The sequence below is a fragment of the Agelaius phoeniceus genome, chromosome 20, assembly GCF_051311805.1.
Source record: "Agelaius phoeniceus isolate bAgePho1 chromosome 20, bAgePho1.hap1, whole genome shotgun sequence".
Lineage (NCBI taxonomy): Eukaryota > Metazoa > Chordata > Aves > Passeriformes > Icteridae > Agelaius > Agelaius phoeniceus.
In genome coordinates, this window is record NC_135284.1 from 6,615,133 (window position 1) to 6,637,495 (window position 22,363).

The window sequence follows — 22,363 nt, forward strand, 5'->3', positions numbered from 1 at the left end:
TGTGTCCCTTTGTAAAGCACAGTAATACCCCAAATATCCCCTTTTCTGCAATGGAAAATGCTGCACCCTTGGCATTACTGAAATCCAGTACCTGCAGCCAAGGCTGGGAGAAGAAAAGTGAATTTTTCAGCTCTCAAGAATGCTCAAATGAAAGGAATCTGCATTACTAACAGCAAGTGACTTCAGAGAAATTAATTTGTTCAACTGCTCCAATGAGTTTGGTTGCATCAGATGTGTCCCCCTCTTGAGTATTTTTGGAGCTCCTGAATAAAGTAATTGCCTGTATATTTTCAGATTTACAAAAATACTTTTGAGGTAAATGTGTTGTAGAAAATTGATTTAAGGGTATCTTGAAAGCAAATGGAGTAAGAGTAACTCAAAGTGGCCTAGGTCATGTGGCTTCAGAAAAATGCTTTAAATTAAACTTCTCTGTCTAAAAACACACAACACAATCTGCAGGTCAGGGGAACTCCTTTCCTGGGTTTCAGACCTCTCAAATGGTGTTTGAAAATCATAAACTGTGAAATCCTACATAGCAACAATCCCCAAAATATGGCCTCATTTGCTAAAAACTTTCTCAAGCCCTGTTATTCCCAAATAAATTGCACAGATTCTGCTGCCACCCTGCCCTGCTGGGAACAGCACAAGTAAAGACAATAAAGACAATAATTAAAAAAATTAATTAATGAGGTTTACTGTATGGTAGGAATGGTCAATGGAGGCCAGTTTTAGGAGAATCCTAGAAAAATACAACTGAATTTTAATTGTTTTAGTGTCCTCTCACTTCCAATAAAAAGGCAGCAAGAGATCATAATATAGAAATAGATGTTAGAAACAGCAATGGGTTTCCTGTGAACAAGGAGATTATGCTAAAGTGTAATATGTATTAAATAATCCATCCAGGATAAGGTTGGACCTGATTTAACCCCTCTGACTCCACAAAACTGGTGTTTAGATCACATTTAAAAGATATGGAAATAGATTTTATTGATTTTCTGGAAAAGTCATATAAATAATAATAATAATAATAATAATAATCTTCTCCATTTAGCTTTTGAAATGCCAAGCCCATGTAGTACAAATTATCACAAAAATCATTTACCTGGCAAACAAAGCTCTTGAGAATAAAAGCATGGGAAGGAAGGACATGGCACCTAAATATTACCCTAAAGGAGAGGTATTCATCAAAGGGGCAAAAAAAGAGAAAACTGGGAGGGAAAAGGGAAAAAAAGAATAAAAACAAAAGAAATTTTAAAAAAAGAGGAGGAAAGTGGGAAAAGGAAAAAGGAGGGGGGAAGGAAAAAAGAAAACAATCAAAGGAGTGGAAGAACCCAGCTGTAGATGGCAGCAAATCAATAGTCACCCCTCTGTACACAGACACTGAGAACATCAATTATCCTCAGACAGACTCTGTGTTTTCAGTAGATTTTGTTATCATTTCCACTTTGTCACACAGACTAGACCAAAGTTGACTGAGCAAAGTCTCTGGGAATCAACATTACCCACAATTCTGAAGATCCTGCTCTCATTTCAAGAACTAATTCAAGCAGCAGAATTTTATTTTTTTTACCCTTAATTATATTATACTTTGCTGTAGAGACTGGCTGTTTCAATAGAATAGTCCAGAAACACTGGGGACAAAGAATTTAAGAATTTTGCACTTTGAAAAACAGAGCCCTTCCATAATAACTTAATTTCCTGCGGTTCTTTATGACTTACAATCATAATTTTAAAAGCTTGTGGATCTTAAAGATATGCATCACTTTGATACAACATGATGAATAAAACAATTACTTGTATAACAGAAGATTTTACAGGCATTTTTCTTCCTCTTTGGGGCACTGCAGAACTGTGATGGTTTGGGTGACACTGATGGAAAACAGCCTTGATGTAGGCAGGTAAATGTCATTTATTTGAGGGTAACCAATGGCTTGGGTCAGCAGGCTGCCCCCTCCACACAGTGTTCAGGTATAATTTTGTTTTCTAGCATTTTCTCATATTCTATTTTCCAGAGCATCTTTGTTTGAGAATTTATGTTGCTGTGCTTAGAGGTTCTCCCACATCCCTCCATAACTCTGCCCACTGAACTTTTCCTCTTCTTTACAAGATTCAGGTGGGAATTTGGGCATTTTAAGGTAATTGTGACTCTCTCAATCTCACCAGCTGAATTCATTTACAACCCAGAAACTGCAAAGGGCACAACCACTGAGGAATCGCCCATCCAATTTATGATTTTACCCATCAGGATAAAAAACCAGGGCCCACAGCAACAGGGCAAGCTCCTGCCTCTAATTCTGGCACCTGCCTGATTTTGTAGAGCTCATAATCTCCCATTACAAAATATAATAATAATTAGTTGCTTATTTCATTTCCCAAGAGCAGCTGACCCCAGGCTGGGCTTTTGTCTTATGACCCCTGGCTCAGGTGAGCCTGGTAAAAACCCCACAGCTCAATATTACCTGGCTCACCTGGCCAAATCCTGGAGGAAAAAAGCAATGGAGAGTTACAGGTTAAACAGGCTTAGAAGTAAAGGTATTAGATAAGCTTTTCAATGTTTAAAACAAAAATATGTAAGCAAAAAGTGGTTACTGAACTAAGAATCTGGGTAAAAACAAAAGCAACATTAGGAACTACCTACACTTCATGCCAAAAATTATTAACCTGTGCACCTGGAATTATTTAGAGACTAAAAAACCCCAATTCTCAAAGGTGGCAATTCAAACATTCTGTTATTCACACCAGAACTGACATATGAGGACAGGATTAAGTAAAACAAGAATTTCACAGAGGTTAAAATACCCCAGAAATACCACAGTTGGTCACAACAGTTCAGGATTTGTCACTGTAAGAAAATAATCATCTGATGGAGGCTGGCAATTCACATGATATATTTGGAGATGTCTTCCAAGTAACAGTCATGTAAAATTGATGTTTCAAGTAATCTCCTGACCAGACTCAGCCTTCCACAGTAGCTGCTCAGGGGGAAACAAACTGAGGCTGAAAATCCTCCAAAACATCTATGAGCAGCAGGTCTGACATGACCTCCTAAAAGCTGTGAGGAGGTAAAGAGTATTTTTGCAATAACAGGTTAAGAACCCTTTCTGAACGTTTCTGCACAACCACTGCTGAATTTTCTGTTCATGTAAAGTTCCCAAACATGAGATCCTTCTTCCCAGAGTCATCTCCCAGTATGCCAAGACAGAAATAGTATTTTAACATTTTTAAATACCAAAAGCCCTAGGGACATTCCTCCAAACATGAAAACATTGTATTGCTTTTTTGCAGCAATTTGATAATTTGCAAAGAAGGCAGAAATGACCCAAAAAGATCTGTCACAACTTCTAAAGTAAAAAAGAAACAGAAGTATCCTCGACTTCATTAGCAATTTTTGCAATCCTTTTCTGCTGCACAGGAGATAACTTTCAAGGGGATATTATGGAAGGTCCAGAGGCAGCAATGAATAGGAAAGTCAAGGCAATCCACACTTGTCCCCTGATTTATGGTGGGACTGGCAAGGGCAGAGGAAAAGAGATGCTGGCACAGCCCAAACCAGGGATGCAGGCAGGGTGAAACACAAAATGGAAAGTACATTTCTGAAACAAATTGTTACATTTAACAATTCCATCGTTGTGGCTTTGTTTCTTAATGCCAAGGAAGTTGTTACTTCATTGTGGAAAGTGAAATTGAGCTGTACACTGGGTTTTTTATCTAGCTGAAGAACATTCTGCATCCAGGCTGGTTTTCTCCCACAGAACTGTTTTGTTATGGAAAAGAGCACATGGGATGTTTTAGGAACTTCAATGTATCAGTTTGGAGATGCCAGCGTCCCCCTGTGCATCCCCTGTCCACCTCAAGGATGTTTCCAGACCAAGCTGCAGTTCCTGATCCCTCCCCTCCTGATTTCCCACTGCCCCCAGAACTGCTGAAGCTTGGAGGAATGTTCACAGACCTCCCTGCTTTTAGAGAGTGCAAAAAGCAACTGCAGGTGAGCACACACTGCAGGAGCTGTAAGGTTTGTGTGAGGAGGAAGCCCAGGGCAGTGTCCCAGCTGGACAGCCCCATCTCCCACAGCAAATCCCTTGGACAGGACAGACCTTCCACAGCTGAGCTCCCTCCGTGCCCTTGGGAGCAAAAACCACATCTCAGCTTGGTTACAGCTGCCTGGTCCTACAGTTCAGATACTTGCTTCTAATTCTTTGATCCCTTTTGCATTCTTTGTCAGAGGAAGTAGAAGTTGTTCCTCAGAAACAAAGCTGCAGAAGAGCACCATGGCAGAGAAGGCAGACAAAGAACCAAAAAAATTCATGCAAGGTTCTAAAGGAATGTGCTTTCATAGGGGTCCCAGGACAAAGATGAGGATGTAGAACCTAGCAGAGATCCCAATTTCCTCAAACACTGGGCATGTTCAGTGTGCTGGTTTTGAATAAATAAAACTCATGTATTCTGGAAGAGAATAGAGGCTCCAGAATTGTATTTTGTAAAATAATACTTAAAACCTTCCCATCAAATGATTTAACTTCTGTATCCTCCTTACTAGAAAGGACTGTTTGCATATCATTTCCCACTATATCTCTTAAGGTAATTACAAGAGGATCTGTTTGCCTCTACATTCCTCTCCCACTGAGTTACCAAGGTGCTCTCACAATGCACTCTGAAAGTGTAGGGTCTTGGGGGTATTTGTCTGTTGCTCCTCTTCTGCTCCACAGAAATAAAACTGGCTTAAAGAAATCCTCCTGAAACCTGTAACATGCCATCAGATGGGGACTGGCAGCTACAGTGAAGAATTTGTCATTTTACTTATAGGAAATAAAGGAACGCAGCAGGAAACAAGTTAGGTTTTGTAGTATGAACTTAAGCTTCTAGCAAACAATTGAAAATATGGCCCCAGAATTCCATAAATTTCCTAGATTCTGTACAATTTCCTATACTCTCCATATTCTTTCACTTCTCTCCTTCCTTCTCTTCCCAATAGTTTGCAAAGGGAATCAACTCACCCTTCAAATTCTTTTCCACCTTTTAAAAAGTCCTGCTCCTTCAAAGCTGCCCTCCCCAAATTCTCTTTTCTTCAAACAGAACTGACTTCTGCCCCACAAAACCCCCTCAGGGCAGCAGATAAACACCACTGCCTCTTCTCCAGGAGTCCCTCCTGCTTCCCTTGTCTGGGCCAGCACCCCCAGGGATGCAGGGCAGCATCCCCAGGATGCTTAGTGATTATCACTGTGAGATGTAATGGACATGAGATAAGGCAGGGGGAGTGAGGGAAGGAGCAGCACTGGTTTGAAGAAGCCTTTCCATGGCCACAGCCTCCAACCATGGTAGCCTTGGGGGGTTAAAGGTGATTTCTGCAGAGCCTGCACAGCTCCCAGGGGCCTCCTGCCCTCCAGGGACTGCCCAGAGCCTGGGGGAGCCCTCCCACCCAAAGCCCAGCTCCAACACCATTTCCAACACCAAACCATCCACGTTTTCCCTGCCAGGCTCTCACCCTGCTGCTACTTTCCCTTTTCCCCTCCTTCCTGACCCCTCAGATCCCACACAAATGCACTTCCAACTCTTTCCCAGGCTCTACGAGCCTTTTCCAAAGCACAAGCTTTTCTCCAGTTGTCCACTCTCCTTAATCCCCACAAGTCCTGGCACTTCCACCTTCTCAGGCTTAAGATGAATGAGAATCTGAGGTGCCAAGGGATTTGCAGACAAGTCCTGCTCTGCTCTCTGGGGTGTTTATGTAAGCCCAGAGAAGTGCCCTTTACAGCAGAGCCAGGCTGGGTGTGACAGAGCATCACCAAGAAAAAACCCTGGGCCTGCCACAGAGAGACAGAGCCCAAAGAGCTGGATCCCAGTGAGCAGGACAGACCCCAAAGAGACCCCTGGATCCCAGGGATCAGTGTCTCTGAGCAGGACAGACCCCAAAGAGACCCCTGGATCCCAGGGATCAGTGTCTCTGAGCAGGTAAACCCCAAAGAGCTGCATCCCAGTGAGCAAGACAGACCCCAAAGAGACCCCTGGATCCCAGGGATCAGTGTCTCTGAGCAGGTAAACCCCAAAGAGCTGCATCCCAGTGAGCAGGACAGACCCCAAAGAGCTGCATCCCCCAGGGATGCAGGGCAGCATCTGCTGCTGGAGAAGCAGCACTGAAGGTTGGGAGAGCTGCCTGCTGCTTCCCTCCCAGGAAGAGCCTTGGAAGGAGTTGGTGCTGGCATATCAGTTATCTGGAACTGGCTTTGAAATGCCACAACATTCCTGGATGAACAGATTGCTGGCAATCAGCAGGGGAAAAAAAAAAAATACCCAAATCCACAAAACAAACAGAGGAGCCAGCCAGCCCTGAGCACTGCTCTGCTTTCAGCAGGGAACCAAGTGAGATTATCTGTGGGTTTGAGGTGACTGCTCAGGAGGAGTTTAAACACTCCCAGCTTCTCACAGATCACATTCACCTCTCCCAGTTTCCCCACTGGTTTTACCCCTGCTTTTGCCCCACACCTGTGCTCCATGCACATCCTCCCAGGGGAGCTTGGCTCAGCCCTGACCTTGTTGTGTTTCCAGTGAAATCAACAGTGAAAATGTGATTTTTGATGGAAAAATGAGCATCTTTGAAGTTATGCCCTTGATATAGATTTATTTAGGCAGCAAAATGTCACTTTCTACATCCAAGTGCTCCGAGAGTTTGGATTGGTGAAGAATTTTTTTTTTGCAATTCTCCAGGTTTTACATTATTACATAATTTAGAGCAAGCCTGTCTGAAGGCCAGTGTTGATGCTTCCTCTAAAAACATCAATCCACATTTCAGTATTTACAGAATGCAAAAGCTCCCTGATGAGGAAAACATCAGAGATAAGCAGATAAGGACCTGGCAATAAATACAAGAAAATTATAGAAATAAACCATTAAGAAGAAATCACCACTTCCACGTGCCTAAGAGCACCTACTAGAGCAAGAGACTGGGATAGCTTTTCTCCTTACCTCTGGAGTGTTTTTCTTGAACTCACGACTTTGCTCAATAAGTTTTTTCCTGGACTGCTCACTTTCATCTTGCCGGTTCGCCAATATTGTTGCTGTGGTATCGAGCTCCCTCTGTAAAGGAAAAGAAACATAAACAAAATAAACAACACAAACAAAAAACCCACCAAAAAAAAAAAAAACAACCAAAAAAAAAAAAGAAAAGAAAAAGGTAAAAATTCTGTCAGAGCTCTGTTCATCACAGAAGTAGAAAAATTCCCAAATGGGAATATGGAGATGGAAGGGCGAGGGAGCAGCACAGAACAAGCACCAGGCTTCCAGAGATCTGACCTCCTGAATAACAGCAAATGAAGGGCTACAGCCTTTTGGATTCCATCTTGCACACAGAACATCACCATTTTTCTCAAAACTGGCTCCACCCCAGCATCACACAGCACAGGAGCAGTGGCACACAATACACACCTAATAATAAACTCCCACATCCAGTGAAGATTACAGATCTTGGACATATTCAAACCAGGTTTATTTTCACCTGCCTGCTCTTTTTAAAGATACTGGTTTTCCCCATTTTGAGTTATCCTGTTATAAAAATTTATTAATTCAAATATTGGTTAACCTTATACTTGAATCTGGACTGGTTACACCTCAATCACTCTTAATTTCCTATGACGTGCTGTATATAATTCCATATATTCCACTGTGTGTGTGTATATCTATATATGTATATATATATTCCACTGCCACTGCAGTGCCCTTTTCTATTTAAGTCTTGCCTTATTTGAATACAAAATTATCTTTTTGGAATCTATTCCTCCAAGGTTATTAGCAGGTACGTCCATTTCTTCTCCAAAACATCTCTTTTTTTAAGCACCTGATGAATGCCAGATTATCTTCCAACAGTTTCTGCTAAGCTGAAGCACAGCTCCCACTGTTTTCCAGCTTTTTCCAAGTGTTTTATCCCCATCCCAATTCCTCCACTCAGTGCTGTGCCTCCAAATGTCACCATAATAGATTGAACGGGTCACTTATCGGTGCATAAACCAACAACACTCAATCTTCTGTGTCACTTTGTGCTGCTTCTGCAGCATTTCCACATAGTATGAAAAAAATAAAGGCAAACCTCTCCATTCAGCTACAGACATTGCTCCCCAAGTCACTGGGAGAATCAAGAATTCATAAATTTGGCACTGCTTTATCCCCTTATTAATTCAAAAAGAGAAAAACCTGGCTGTGAGAAAGGTTCATGAAAAGTGAGAACAACATGCTAGAGCAAGGCTACCTTCACCTCATCCCTCCAACCTGCCTGCAAAACCCCCAATATTCTCCAGTTTTCTACCAGAAATTTGCCACATTTCTGGAATTTGTTCATTACTCAACCATCTGAGTAAGGGACCAAAAGCACAAGCCTGGGACCTCCTGTCAGGTCTAATACCAGACCCCAAATAGGAGGTCAAGTTGCTGACTTGTTACTAGATACAAATATTACCATCTAAATACTCTGAAAACACCCAATTCCTAATTTTGGATACATTTTTGAATGTATAAATCCTGGATGGATGCAGATGTGTCTTATGGAACTCCACAGTTTGACCTCTGGATGGAAAATAAAAAAACCTTTTGAGCTCCCAACTCAAGAGGACCAATATTTTTTTCCTTATTTAGGATGATTAACACAAAATTAAGATTTTTAAATAAATATATGGACCATAGTTATCCTAATACTTGGAAACCAGCTCAATATGACAAATGGATTTGAAGCCAAGCAGCATGCTGGAACCAGTGACCTAAATATTGTCACTGAAATGCTTAAAAATCCTTCTATATCTGACTTTGGGTAAAGAAACAGGGCAATATGTCCACCAGATCTTGGTTTGGAATTCTGTAACATATGTGAAATCTATTGCAGAAAAGTGGGAAATACTTAACAGTTGGATAAACCACATTTGAAATTCATCCCAGCTAAGTTTATGCAAGAAAAAAGAGCAACAGAAACCAATGTGGTTAAGCAGAACTATAAAGAGCAATATAACGGCTAAGCAGAAGGCTTTTAAAAAATATAAACAATCTGGTACGGCCAGAAACTTGGAAAACTATATTTAAAAAGGAAGCACACATTTAGAGCCAAGCAAAGAAAACACAAATCATGAAGTAAGAGGGAATTTCAGTGGAGCAAAGAACCAAGTGTTTGGTTTCTGGTATCAATCCCTAGCAAGGAACCTGAGCAATGGAGGTTTTAAAGACCTGTGCTTCCAAGTTTAGAGACAAGAAAGAAAAACAACTGGATAAAAAAGGAATAAATTCCATATTTTGTGCTACCATGAAGAGTCAGGGAGCAAATGACAAAGAACTTTCTCACCTCACTGCCTGACTGATACCAGTGCCATGGTGCACTTACACCAGAATCTTTCCCTTCACCTTCTGAATTCCTTCTGGGACAGGTCTGGTCATTCCTGCCCACAAAACATTTCCTCCTGTGGCACACCAGGCACAGCTCACACTGCACTGAGCTGTCTCACTCTGGAGCTCCACATCTTGCACTGATGGGCAGCTCAGAGTGTGAGATGCAATTCCAGGTATCTAACCCCATGATCTGATACAAAAGAAGGTATTAAATCTTCAAGCCATGTCATAGGTAATAAGACCCAAATCAAAACTGTTTGGACAATTGCAAATCTTTTCTTCCTTACTTGATCTGAACAGTGTACAATGCAAGTTTCATTTATTTAAACCTAATAATAGATACAGGTTTACAACCCACAAGGACTAATGACAGATTTTTCATACTTTTGTGATTTAATCTTATGAGATAGCCTAATCTTTTAAAAAAAATTTAATGTGGCCAATGCATTATTTCTGCAAGCAAGCTCATTTTAAGGAGCAAATAGTAATAACATCAATATTTCAGATCTGAGTACATTGTAACACTCAGACATAAACACTTCCCCAAGCTTTGCAATCACTCTCTAGATAACAAGTAAAAGGAGACATAATTCTGCACAGAGAGAGGTGTGTTGGAGAGTCAAAAAGAGGAGCCCTTGTCTCAGTATCATCCTTCATCCCTTCCTTTGAAATCAAAAGGACTCCAATGAAAAGCAAACAAAAACCAGGGCTCAAAGGTGTTGCAGCAGTGACCTGGCTGTGGAAAGGATTCAAAGCCTGGAAGCTTCAGTTCTGAAGCTGATGATTCAACAGTGGCTAATGAACTTTGTGGCCCAAAAAGAGCCACCTGCAGAAAGGGAGCCACTGCTTGGAGCACATTGGAGAGAACAAGCAAGACCATTATCCCTCCCCCTGCCCCAAAGTCCCATCGATTTAGGGCAGGCACAGTTCAGAGATAACTAAAGAACTCTCTCCAGGGTTTCTACTTTGACCCATTTCAGTAAATTTACTGGGGGTGGGAGGGAGGCAGTGGGAGGAGAGGAGACAAGAAAGTCTTATGCTCCTAAGTGTGGGAGTCATTAGAAACAGTCCCCAGAAAACAAACATTAAAGGTTTTCTTTCAGGCAGTATAGAAATAAAAAATCTAAAACTAGGAGGGTCAATTCCACTATGCAGTGTAACAACAATCACCTTGGAGTGAATTTATGTCCTCCTTGATAGAAATAAAAAATCTAAAACTAGGAGGGTCAGTTCCACCATGCAGTGTAACAACGATCACTGGGCTCTCTTAACTCAGGAACCTCCAGGCCCTGCTGGGCTCCCTGCTCACCCTGCCTCTGTCACCCCAGGGTGAAGTGGCTGCCAGGGACCCAGCAGAGCAGGGGGATCCTGCTGGAAACATCTCACCCTTCCCTTCCCACCTTCTGCCCTGAGCCAGCTCCCTGTGCAGGGCCAGCTGTGCCCACGGGAGTGGCACCACTGCAGCAGGGAGGTGGGAGAGCTGTGGAATCCCCCTTTGGGCACCAGCCTGCAATTAGCACGACCCCAAGTAATTATGAAACTGCAGGCTCATTGCAGGCGAGTTTCAAGGCTGTTTTCCTTTGCTGCTGACATGTCTTTGCCTACCAGATGCATTCTTTGATAATCACCCAGCAGCAGGGCTGCACCACTGACCAGTTAAACACAACAAGGCCTGTCCTTTCCATAAGAAGAAGATTCAAGTCAGCTCTTCCATTCCTGAGACCTGGGAGCTGCTGGGTGGCTGCTCTCAAAGGTGAATCCTAAAAATTACTCACTAAGGAAAACAATTTTGGAAAGAAATTGAACTTGCTTGGCTATTTATGAAGTTTCTGTTCCCTCACCCACTTCTACCAGTTACTGGCCACTGCCCTGGGCATTTCACAAACAAAGAAACCACCACACTTGAGCATCCCAATTCCCCCAAAAGCTGCTCCAACAACCAGAACTAGTCCTCAGTCTCTGCTTTGAACCAGTACTCCCATGGCCCACATGGAAGAAGTGACAAAAACCTGTAATAACCATCTCTAAGTGCTGTGACATAACTGTATCCCAAAGTTTTGTAATTCTCCCATATTTAAATGTTTAATCCTTGCTGCATTTACCACAAAGCTCCTACAGTGGAGCAAGAAACACATATCACAACTTTAGGACAAACTGATTATTTATTCCATGGAATGCAAAGCCTAAGCTGTGCCTTTGAAAGCCTTAAGCATGGCTGCAGAGATTAACAGGACACCAAAAAGAATTTTTTCATAGAAAAGGTGGTCAAGCATTGGAATGGGCTGCCCAGGGAGGTGGTGGAGTCCCCACCCCTGGAAAGGTTGAAGAAGCAACTGGACATGGCACTCAGTGCTCTGGTTGAGTTGGATTTGATGATCTCAGAGGCCTTTTCCAACCTTAATGATTCTGGGATTCACCATAAACTCATTTTACTTATTACAATGAGCAACATAAACCACAACTTCATGTAGATCAGGAATTTTCTACCAGTAAATGCAGCATTAACCACTTCCCCTGAAATCCTGTTTCTGTGTACTTAAGGTATTTCCCTTTATCGCCAGTTCAATCAGTTCCCCAGTCTACTGATAATCTGCTACTGAAAGGAATTTTCAGAAGTTTCATTTCTGTTTTCATCCTCTCACAGGAGTGCATTTGTCAGATGTATCAAAGCTCTCAATGTAGCTTTTTGCAATTTTTAATTTCCTATTAAAGGAAAATTTCCTGGTGCCAGGATGACACCAATGTAGAAGCATCTGGCACAACTCTGCACACTCCCAGCCTACTTGTCTTGGGGAAATTTTACATTTCCCTGACTGCTCCATGGGGCAACCCACCCTTCAGTCTCAAAACTCCATCATTTGCACCTATCCAGAAATCAACATACCAATTATGTAAGTATTTCAAAATAGTTCAGAAATTATAAACTGCTTTACAAGCTTGGTGTGTTACTCTGGAAAAACAAAGCCATGTTCACCTGATAAAGCTCTAGATTATGACTGGGGGAGAAACCACAGAGCTGACACTGGGAATTTTCATTAATGTCTGTTTTGACTGTAAAAGGCCAGCCCCAATTCTGAGCTGAAAGTGCTTAGAAAGGTAAAACATGGTAAGGATTCTGTGAGCAGAGTTTGTGCGAGCCTTGGTGTAAAGCCTCTCTCTAAAACAAGCAAAAGGAAAGACCAAACAGTTCAACAGGAGAGCAACATCTCAAAAACCAGGATGCCATCTTACACCTCAGCAGTAATTGCTGAACAAATAACAAAGAGCAGAATACCTGTAATTTACACTCCCATGGGAAGGAAAAAAATAGTAAAAACCCACAAGCATTAAAACACATTTCTTAGAAAGCATTCTGCCACTTGGCAAACTGATGCAAGTACCTTTCACACACAGAATTACTTAGAAAATTTCAATAAACACATTTTATTCCACATACTGAAGTAATTTGACTCCAAATAAGTTTTTAAACAAGCTTTAACTGGAACAAATTTAGGGCTCTACTCAATGCTTTTGGGACAGGGAGTCCACGTGTGTGTGGTGGCCACTGCATAAGAACAAAGGGCAAGAACAGAGGTGCCAATGGAGCCATCAATAAAATTATCTTAATTAGCAGGCTACTAAAAAACAAACAAACAACAACAACAACAAAAAAAACCCACAAAAAAAAAAAGTAAAAAGAAAGGGTGTTGTGGCTTTGTCTGCTCACAACAAGAACAGCCACTGCCACAAATGCAGGCAGAGCCTATCAAACTATCTTGCAAGAGGGGAAAGGTAGCACTGGCTTTTCAAAAGGAGCTGCAATCAGCAGAAAGAAGCCACACAGATATTGATGCCAGCAATAAATGCACTGTGAGAGGAAAAGTTTGGCAGTGCCAGAGTTGAGATGATTATTCCTGTCTTTTCTTCTACACCTTGAATTCAGAACTTTTTAGAAAATGTAAAGAACTGGAGACTATCCAATGCCAAAGGTCTGTACTGAACAAACCTTTTCTCTCACTCAAGAAAATAATGAAACACTGCCTATTTGTCTCAAAAGGTAGTTTTACTTCTTCCAGCATTACTTACTCTCTTTCCATCCTCCTCAAACCCAGGTTCAGAATGACTGCACAAGTCCCAGGCATGAGGGTCTCCAGCCCTGCTCACAGTGGCACCAGAGGGGTGATGTGAAATAAGAAATAAGGCTCAGGCTTCATTCACAGCACCCTCAGCCTTCACCCCAAAGCTCCTCTCCTGCTGCTGCTGCTCAGTTTCTACCCCAGAGTATCACCACTCCCTTTGTTCCCACCAGGTCCACCCTCCCCTCAGCCCTCACCTTGAGCACTGGGTGAGCTAAAACCCACCTGGGAGGGTGGATTTTCCCAGAGGCAGCAGCACTCCCTGCCCTCTGCATCCCCCAGCCTTGCCCCAGGAATTCCACAGTGTGAAACCACCAGCTTCCATCACCTCACCCAAGACCCACAGTTGGGGCTCAATACCCAGCAGGAATCTGTCAGCAAACCCACTCCACGGTTCCTTAAAACTCTGCTTGATTTTGCATTGCACTTCATCGCACTTTGGACATAAATTTCCTAAAAAGTGAAATTTGTGAGTGTAAAAGTGAGTGTTTGCTGGGGAGGGGGCTCCCTAGGTTTTGCAAGCACAGCACATCCCCAGCCAGCCACAGCTCCCATCCTGCTGGGGAGCTGCCTACAGCTTCACCCACTTCCCACAGCACCATTTCACACTCTTCCACTTAAAAAACAAAAGTTCAGACCCGTTGCTTCAATACCCACAACAGAAAAAAACCAAAAAGTAATGAGTTAATTTAAGTGTTGCTGCAGTGAGGCTCCCCAGAAGGGAGGATTTCAGATGGATATAGCAAGGGGACAGTGGGAAGTGGTGAGGGCTGCTCCAGCTTGGAGCAATCTGCTCACCCACCATGCACTGGCTGTGGTGTAAAATCACAATACAACCCTGTGAACACCTGCTCAACTGCCCTGTGCTGGCTTTCTACAGCTAAAATTAAGTTCATCATGTACATGCTGGTTAATCACTGTGAAAGAAACAAAAAAAATGCCTTAGCTTAATATGTGTGACTTTGAGGGCAGCTACAGGGCGGTGGGGATTCAAACTGCATCTTCTTCTGCCAAATGAAATAAATTATGGGAAACCAAAGGAAAAACTCACTGCTGCTTGCACAGCCCTTGCCTGGGCAACACCCAGTGCCAAATCCATCTGCTTGGTCTCCTGTGTGGCTGGTTGATCAGAGGCTGACCAAAGCACAAAGGCAGTGGCCATGCTGACCACAGCTCTGACCACACCACAGCAGCCAACTACCCATGGCTGAAGGGGCCACAGAGAACATTAAAAACCAGTGTGGAGATGATGGTCTCAGCAGGCCAGGCTGCCCTTCCCATCCCCTCTGCTTCTGTCACAGGCAGCAGGGACAGGAGGAATGTCCCCTGTCCCCTCCTCAGCCCTCCACACACACACAGGGAATGGAGAAGGACACTGAGGGAGAACAGACAGCTCCACCATGCTCTTATCTTACTGCAGAAGTTCCACACCATCTTGGTAACTTCTCATGGGCAACTCCACACAGCACTGAATCCTTCACAGCACAGGCAACAAACCTCAACTCTCTCCTCACCCAGCTACCCCACTCTTTTGTAGCACTCATCCTCATTGGACACAGCTGTGGCCTGTTAAGGGCAGGCCTGTTCCTAATCTTTGATAATTAGTGCAGCTGCAACTCCTCAGGGGTGAGATTACCTTCTGCACTATCTATTTTCTTACATTCTATCCCTCCACACCACCACGTTTGTGATCCCAGCAAACTGGGAGCCAGGAGATGCACAGCACCCATGAGCCAACCATCAAACACCTTCACTGTGCTCCTGATCCCAGCAAATTGGGAGCCAGGAGATGCACAGCACCCATGAGCCAACCATCAAACACCTTCACTGTGCTCCTGATCCCAGCAAATTGGGAGCCAGGAGATGCACAGAACCCATGAACCAACCATCAAACACCTTCACTGTGCTCCTGATCCCAGCAAACCACACAGGAGGTGCACAGCACCCATGAGCCAACCATCAAACACCTTCACTGTGCTCCTGATCCCAGCAAATTGGGAGCCAGGAGATGCACAGCACCCATGAACCACAAATGAAATTTTTTGGTAGACGATTTTAAAAAGAGTTTTGGGCCGTAAGTTGGAAAAACATATAAAAGAAAAGGCAATTAAACTACTACTTAATTAAACAAACTACTAAATGCACTACTCTTGCCATTTGTCTGAAGCCCAAGTGCAGCAGCCCATGCTCAGCAGGAAGGAGATTATTCTGCCATTTTGTAATAACACACCTTCAGCAAATGTCTTACTTCCAAGAAAGATCAGATTCATAAGCTGCATTAAATAATTCTTTTGACCACAGATCAAAGTAAAACCTAGTCTTAAAGGAGTGGTTTAAGTATCATAAAGTTCAACTCTTTAACTAAGCTCTGTTACATCATTTAAAGGATTGAGTTACTCTGGTTTCCAGCCTGAGCTGTGCTGGTAAATGAAGCATGACCAGGCTTTAAGCAAGACACGTCCTGTAACACAGCCCAGGATTTATAACTTGCTGTACAGGTTGCCACCAATAAATCAATAATATATACACACACACAGGTGTGTTTCAGTGTGAGTTCTGGGAACGTGCTGTTTGAAAAAGAAAAAAATAAACAAACTCAAGGTTTTTATTTTTATTCTAAAGGAAAACGAACTCGTCGCTCAGCTTTTAGTTAACTTCTCCCAACTCCTAACTATGCTGTCTTCTAGAACAAAAATTCACAATTTTTATTTGATTAAATGTGTTATTAATTTTAATTTTTTAAACAAGGGTAACCATTACAGACTGAGTCCATTCCAGCCACCACTCAATAATCCTTCAGTCTACAAATGCAATTTCCAATCTCAAAGCTACTTCAGCCGTTTCCTAACATTGGGATATAAAATATTTACCAACAAAAGTATAAATACACACTGAAAAAGCAACCTAAAAATACTTTTAAAACCACATTTCAACAAAGTAATTCCTTCAGGGATGGGAAAAAATTACCACGGACTTGAACTAATCACCTTGTGTTTTGCTCCCTTTTCATGTTTTTGGGCATTGCAGAAATGGGATAATGGATGAATAAACTATCCTACCATGACAAATATGGTTTGGAAAGATGGGGCTAGGCATAACTTGGAATTTTTTGTTGTTATAAGTTTAAAATCCTAAACCACAGGCATGTGCACTAGGGAAAACCTATAAAATATATAATGGAAATGCTTCCCTTCTAGCGGGCCCAATTTCACCTCCCCTTTTACTGCTGATCCAGGGACACATTTAAATTCTGATTTTTTCCTTCACTGGAGGTCTTTGCTCCCTGCTCAGCAGCCCCATGGAGCAGTGGGCACGGGACAGGGACACAGAGGAAGCTGGATGGGGAACTTGTGTTAAGAAATCAGTAGTAACAAAAACAAGATCAGAAGAAAATTACTGGCAAATGAAATTGCTGTTTGATAAACAATTTAAGCAGGAAAAGTATTTGGCAGAGGGTTTCCAGGGAACGGTCCTTGACTCCTGACTAACATGCTTCCTCCCTTGGTCTGAGTTTGTTGACTTTCTGGGCACTGCTGTAAGGTTTAGGCAGTTTCCCATGATGGGAAAAAATACAGCTTTTTTTTTGAGAAGTTGTCTGTGAATGCAATTGGTGGATGTTTTCTAAAAAATTATAGATATAAATAGGAAACAAGAAAGCAACAAATTCTTTATTTAGGCTTTTCCTACTACTAAAAAGTCCCATTTAGGCTTCTTAGTGTCCTTTCTGATCTAAATCCCAAACACTGACTCAGTTTGGCATGACAACACACGGTGAGAAACGTCTATCTGGCATTTAATGCCAATAGCAAACGTGACATATTTTGGACAATTAAAGAGAAGACTAGATTTTGAAGCCTTTCAGAGATTTTTTACAGCTTTTTCTGTTTAATCTGGATGACTACAGTCCAGCATAAATAGACACCAAGCCCACTTCACACTGAAGTGAAATCAAGAGGCAGAGGCGGTGGAATGCAGAATGCCTTTTCTAGGTGTTTCCCAACAACATATTGCAGTACTTAGTTAAGCTCATTTTCTGTGACATGAAAAGGAAAATAGCAGAATTGACTCATGGAGTAAAATTAGCTGGTGTGCAGTCACAAGGAGGCTGGATTGGAGCTGACAGCAGCCAGAACTGCATTTAACAAAAACTAACATGCTTCATGCTAATAATGGTGCTGGTTCAGAGCCACAAGGACTATTCTCTGTATTTTTAACATGGACTGACTGTTTTTAAATCAACATTTCTAATAGCATACCCTAAACTGTACATCAGGAAATATTTAAAGACCTTCCAGAAGTGATGCATTAAGAAAGGCATTTATAAAATAGTTTTTAAACACTGCAAATCTGGCATTTCCAATCAGGAGATGCCTCCAAGCCATGGACAGCCAATATCTATTTGCTCCATGATCACAACTAAGGTAGACAGGACAGCTGAAACACTTTTTTAACCAAGCAAAAAAAAATGTTTGGTGATAATTTACAGAATTCCTCCACTATTCACTGTAACAAATCACCCTAGAATGAAAACAACAGATTTAGCTGCAGTGGCACTGTCAACCTCGCCATGATACACTGGCACTAAAAAGTCCTTAATTTTGGCTATCAAATACAATTTCAATTTCTTGCACTTTAGGGCAGTAAAAACAATTCTGTGAAGACTCTGTGTTTACAATCCCGCAGTAAAGAATGCAGCTGTCTCAATCAGTGCTGATTGTCTGTTAATTAGCTCAGTTTTACAAGCTGATGGAACAGATTACTTCATTCCCTCCCCACGCTCAGAAAGAAACTACAAATACAGTTCTCTCCAATACAGTAATTTTTGCTTGCCATCAGTTTGGGGAGGTAGATGATGTACCAGGGACACAAGTGATCTCGTTACCAAGAAATCATTTATGTTTGTGTCTTTGCCAGGCACTCTGTCATACAGCAATTTTCAGTCCATATATAAATACACACACATTTTTCTATCCTCTATGAAAACTGAAATAAAGAGAACCACTTCCTGATAAAATGGAAATACCTCCCCTCTCTTTTGCTGTGGCTGAAACCAAGTAGATGATCTTCAAGGTGCCCTCCAACCCAACTGTTTTATGATTCTAGGATTATCAGAGTCCTTCAGGAACAAAAGTCAGGTCCTCATGAACAATGTCCTATCTATATTATGTATTTAATCACAAACACATTTCTGACCCCAAACCAATACTGAATTTTGTGACACAACAGCAAACTGCAGGTTTTTAGTGAAGAGCCTGAAGCTGATGTTGCCATTCTCCATCCCCATGTGCTTTTCCAGCAAACCACAAATAAATAGCTGGATTACCTCTGAGCTCCTCTCTCAGATTCACTGCCTCTAGTACCTCCATCATTTATCCAGACACTCTTGAAGAGAAGCCAAATTTTAGCTTTCAAATATGCAGACAAGAGGTTGGACACCCTCATCCAAATGCCAGCAAACACTTCTGCTGAGAAAACTGATGGAATACTATAAAGCCCCAGGCCTGACAATATGAAACTGATCCAAAAATGCCTTTTTTGAGATGACACAACATGCTACACATTGTATCAAACAACAGAGGTTTCACTTTGAAACTGATTTTCTTTCTTGCTCAGTTTAGATCCTTCATGATTAGGAAAAGACGAAAAAAAAGATGTAGCTAAAGAACATTCATGTATTTAAAAGAAAATTCATTTCTGGGTGTACATGTAGCTACTAAGCTTATTGCAAAAGCAGCAAGTGAACAAATATGAAACTCCACAAAAGCATGGAATTATCAGACCACCAGAGCTGGGTTTTGGCAGTGTATCTGGGCGATAAGTACAAAGGATAATCTAAATAAAAGAGTAATTTTTTTCTACACATAGACATCTGTAGACATCTGTTCTAACAGCAGCATTCCAGAGTGCCTATAACCTCTCAAGGATTTTCAGATTTCAGTACACAAAAAAAATGTGAGAATTTAATTTTTGCATTATGGACAGGCATCCAAAGCAGATGAGTGAGAACACCTTGCAGAAAATTCTCTGGATCCACAGAATCAGCACTGGGGGAAGAGAAAGCCTGAAATGCAGCAGTCACCTCAGGTTAGAGATGTAAACCTGGGCAATGAGGGAACCAAGACCAACAACCACCAGATAATGCCTGAGTATTTCTCCAGCTACAGCTTTTTACTTAAGTTTAGCTAAATCATATTTCTCAACCCTATAAACACTTCTTTCACAACACCTAGCAAAAAGACATTTAGAATATGATCCTGGCTTCCCAAAGCTCTTCTGCAGACCAGAATAAAAATGGAGGGGTGTGTTAGGTTTTGTTGGGAGCTTGGTTAGTTGCCTTTGTATTTTCTGGTTTTATTCTGGTATTTCTTTGGTATGTTTTGTTGTCTGCCCCATTCTGAGAGCTGCCTTACCTTAGACCTGAGGACACCTTGGCTTCGCCTCTACACACCAAACAAAACACCTTGGCTGAACATGCAGCATCAAGTGCTGCATTTACATCCCTGCCTTCTGCTGCTGCTCCAATGCTTCCTTGGCTCTCATGTGCCAGGGCACAGACAGTTACAGCCCTGGGAAGTTTCAGCAGAGTTCCTCTTGAACTGCTGCCATCCCCTTGGCTGCCTGGCATTGCGACATCCCCGTTGCATCCCATCCCTTCCCACACGGGGAGGAGGCAGAGGTGTGAGAACTGGGGACCAGGCCTTGGGGCTCCAGGGGAATCCAGCCAGGCAGCCACAGGAATGTTCAATTCCTGCTAGAAAACAGCAGTTTGGGGAGGGAGAGCTGCCTGCTGTTTGATGTAAACACAGCACTGCTGGTGATTCCTCAGCATCGTCTCTGGGTGCACGAGTTACGTGACTGGAAATCAACCTTTACTCTTTGTGCTCCATGTGCAGCCATCCACCTGCAACTGCAGACAAAAAATCCCCAAAAGACTTGCCAGCCTCTCCTCAGTCTCCCTCAGCAGGACACTGTTTAGGGTTGATGTGGCTCAGGTTTGCTGTGGGATGGACCCTGAAAGGCTGGGAAATGTTTGGGAAGGAGCAAAGCTTGTTACCTCAGCTCCTTCTCCAGGGCACCACCATTACAGAAGCTACAAGGCAAAACAAACACCTACACACACTTTCCTATTTTTGTGTAAAGCCTCACTTGATCTGCTGCTCTATCCTCCATGCTTTGTATTTGACACATTTCTAGACAGATAGATTATGCTTTAGAAAACTGTCCATGATAAAAGGGGAGAGGGTGAGGTTGAGAATTTTGCTTTCAAAGCAGTACAGTTTCTACTGTGTCTCTGCCCAGACAATACCAGAGATAGCAAAAATCACCAACAGCTAGATGAGAAATAGACTCCTCCTTGCCCATCCATCCACAGGGACTGCAGTGCCCTGCACTGCTGGTCCTGCTCCCCCATTGCCACAGGTAGAGGATATTTAGAGAAATGATGCAAAATGCCTTTCCTTCTTTTGACACTCCTGCAGTGTGCCCTAATCTTGTGCTTTAATCCAGCCCTTTGTGGGTAAAGAATAAAGCTACTGCTGCATTTTTATACTGCACATCAGTCAAAGAAACCAAATATACAAATATACAAAGCCCTAAATAGTCAGTCAAAACAGAATGACAAAATTACACATTACTTCTGCCATTACATGCTCTCCTTTACCATATGTCTAAGGTAAGCAAATGCCACCTACATAATGGATTCAGCCCTGGAGTAAGGCTGGACTGCCGAGGCTGCTGAACCTGAGGTAACACTCCATCACTTATTTACTGCATCTCTAAAGCATTTCATATTCTAAGCTGAATATATATTTCACACAGTACCAAAACTTTTAAATATCCACAGGAAGATTTCATTTTTATAGGCAATAAACATTAAATCTAAAGGACTGGAACATAAAAAGTGTTTTAATACCATATAAATCACCTTTCCCTAGACAGAATAAATCTCTGAAGGTTTTAAGGACTGCAATATAAATTTTTATGGCAAATTATCTACATAGGAATTACTTGCACGAGATGCACTTTCACTTCTCCCTCTCATTTGCATAGTGCTGACAATCTTTTCAATCAAAACCTCCAATCCAATTTGGGAAGTCCAGAACACAATGTGCACCAAGCTGGGCTAAATGCTGGGTGGTTGGTTCCTCCTCCTCTTCATCAGGAGTTTTCCAGCTCCCTCTGTCAAATTTTGCACAGGTAACAACACCAACAGGTAAAAATTAAGGCTTAGATGAGTGGCTACGTCCTTGTGCAAAGCATTTGTTGAATTTACTAACACAGGGATGCTCTGTAAGGCCTGGCAACTAAGAGCTCATGTCACACTGCAAGCAACACTCTGCTAAAGCACAGAGTGGCCCAGTCTGAACTGGCAGGTCTGAATTAAGGAGGAATAGCTCCAATCATTCTTTGGGATGCTCAGAAGAGGCATTTTCATTGCATAGGTCATACAGCACTGAGAGGTCATGATAGGGAAACTTCATGTGTGGGGAGCCCCAATCTCTGCTAGGACAGGGAGGGACACTGTGGGTGCCAGGCCCTTCTGAGGCAGGACACTGAGCATCCTGCTGGAGATTCCTCCCAGTGTGCCCACAAGGGTTGGATCTCTCCTTTGGATGCCTTCAAAGGAACCCAAACCCAAGGAGATGACACCTCCAGTCAGGTTTCACAGCTCTGACTTCCAGCTAGCCAGGTAATGACCACAGAAGGTGAGAGGCTGAGCATTTTTCCTGGTGAAACAGTAAGAGCTCACTCCCCAGAGCTTCTGTCCTGGCCTGCTGGCACAAACACTTCCTCCTGACTGAGGCACAAACGTGCACAAGATGCAATTCCTGAATCTCCAAGCACACCCATCCTCAAAGGACAGGCTCCCTGGAGGTGTGGTGTACCACTGTTAC

The 22,363-nt window shown here is 42.5% G+C and overlaps 1 protein-coding gene across 7 annotated transcripts in view; it reads right to left on the reverse strand.

The window, feature by feature from the left end:
* The window catches only part of CUX1 (cut like homeobox 1), a 276,966-nt gene that overhangs the window by 219,429 nt on the left and 35,174 nt on the right, over nucleotides 1-22,363 (reverse strand). For all 7 annotated transcript variants that reach the window (XM_054646812.2, XM_077188853.1, XM_077188854.1 and 4 more), the window contains exon 2: nucleotides 6,958-7,068. In XM_054646812.2, coding sequence (XP_054502787.1) covers nucleotides 6,958-7,068 — 111 coding nt within the window. The remainder of the gene's footprint in view (nucleotides 1-6,957; nucleotides 7,069-22,363) is intronic.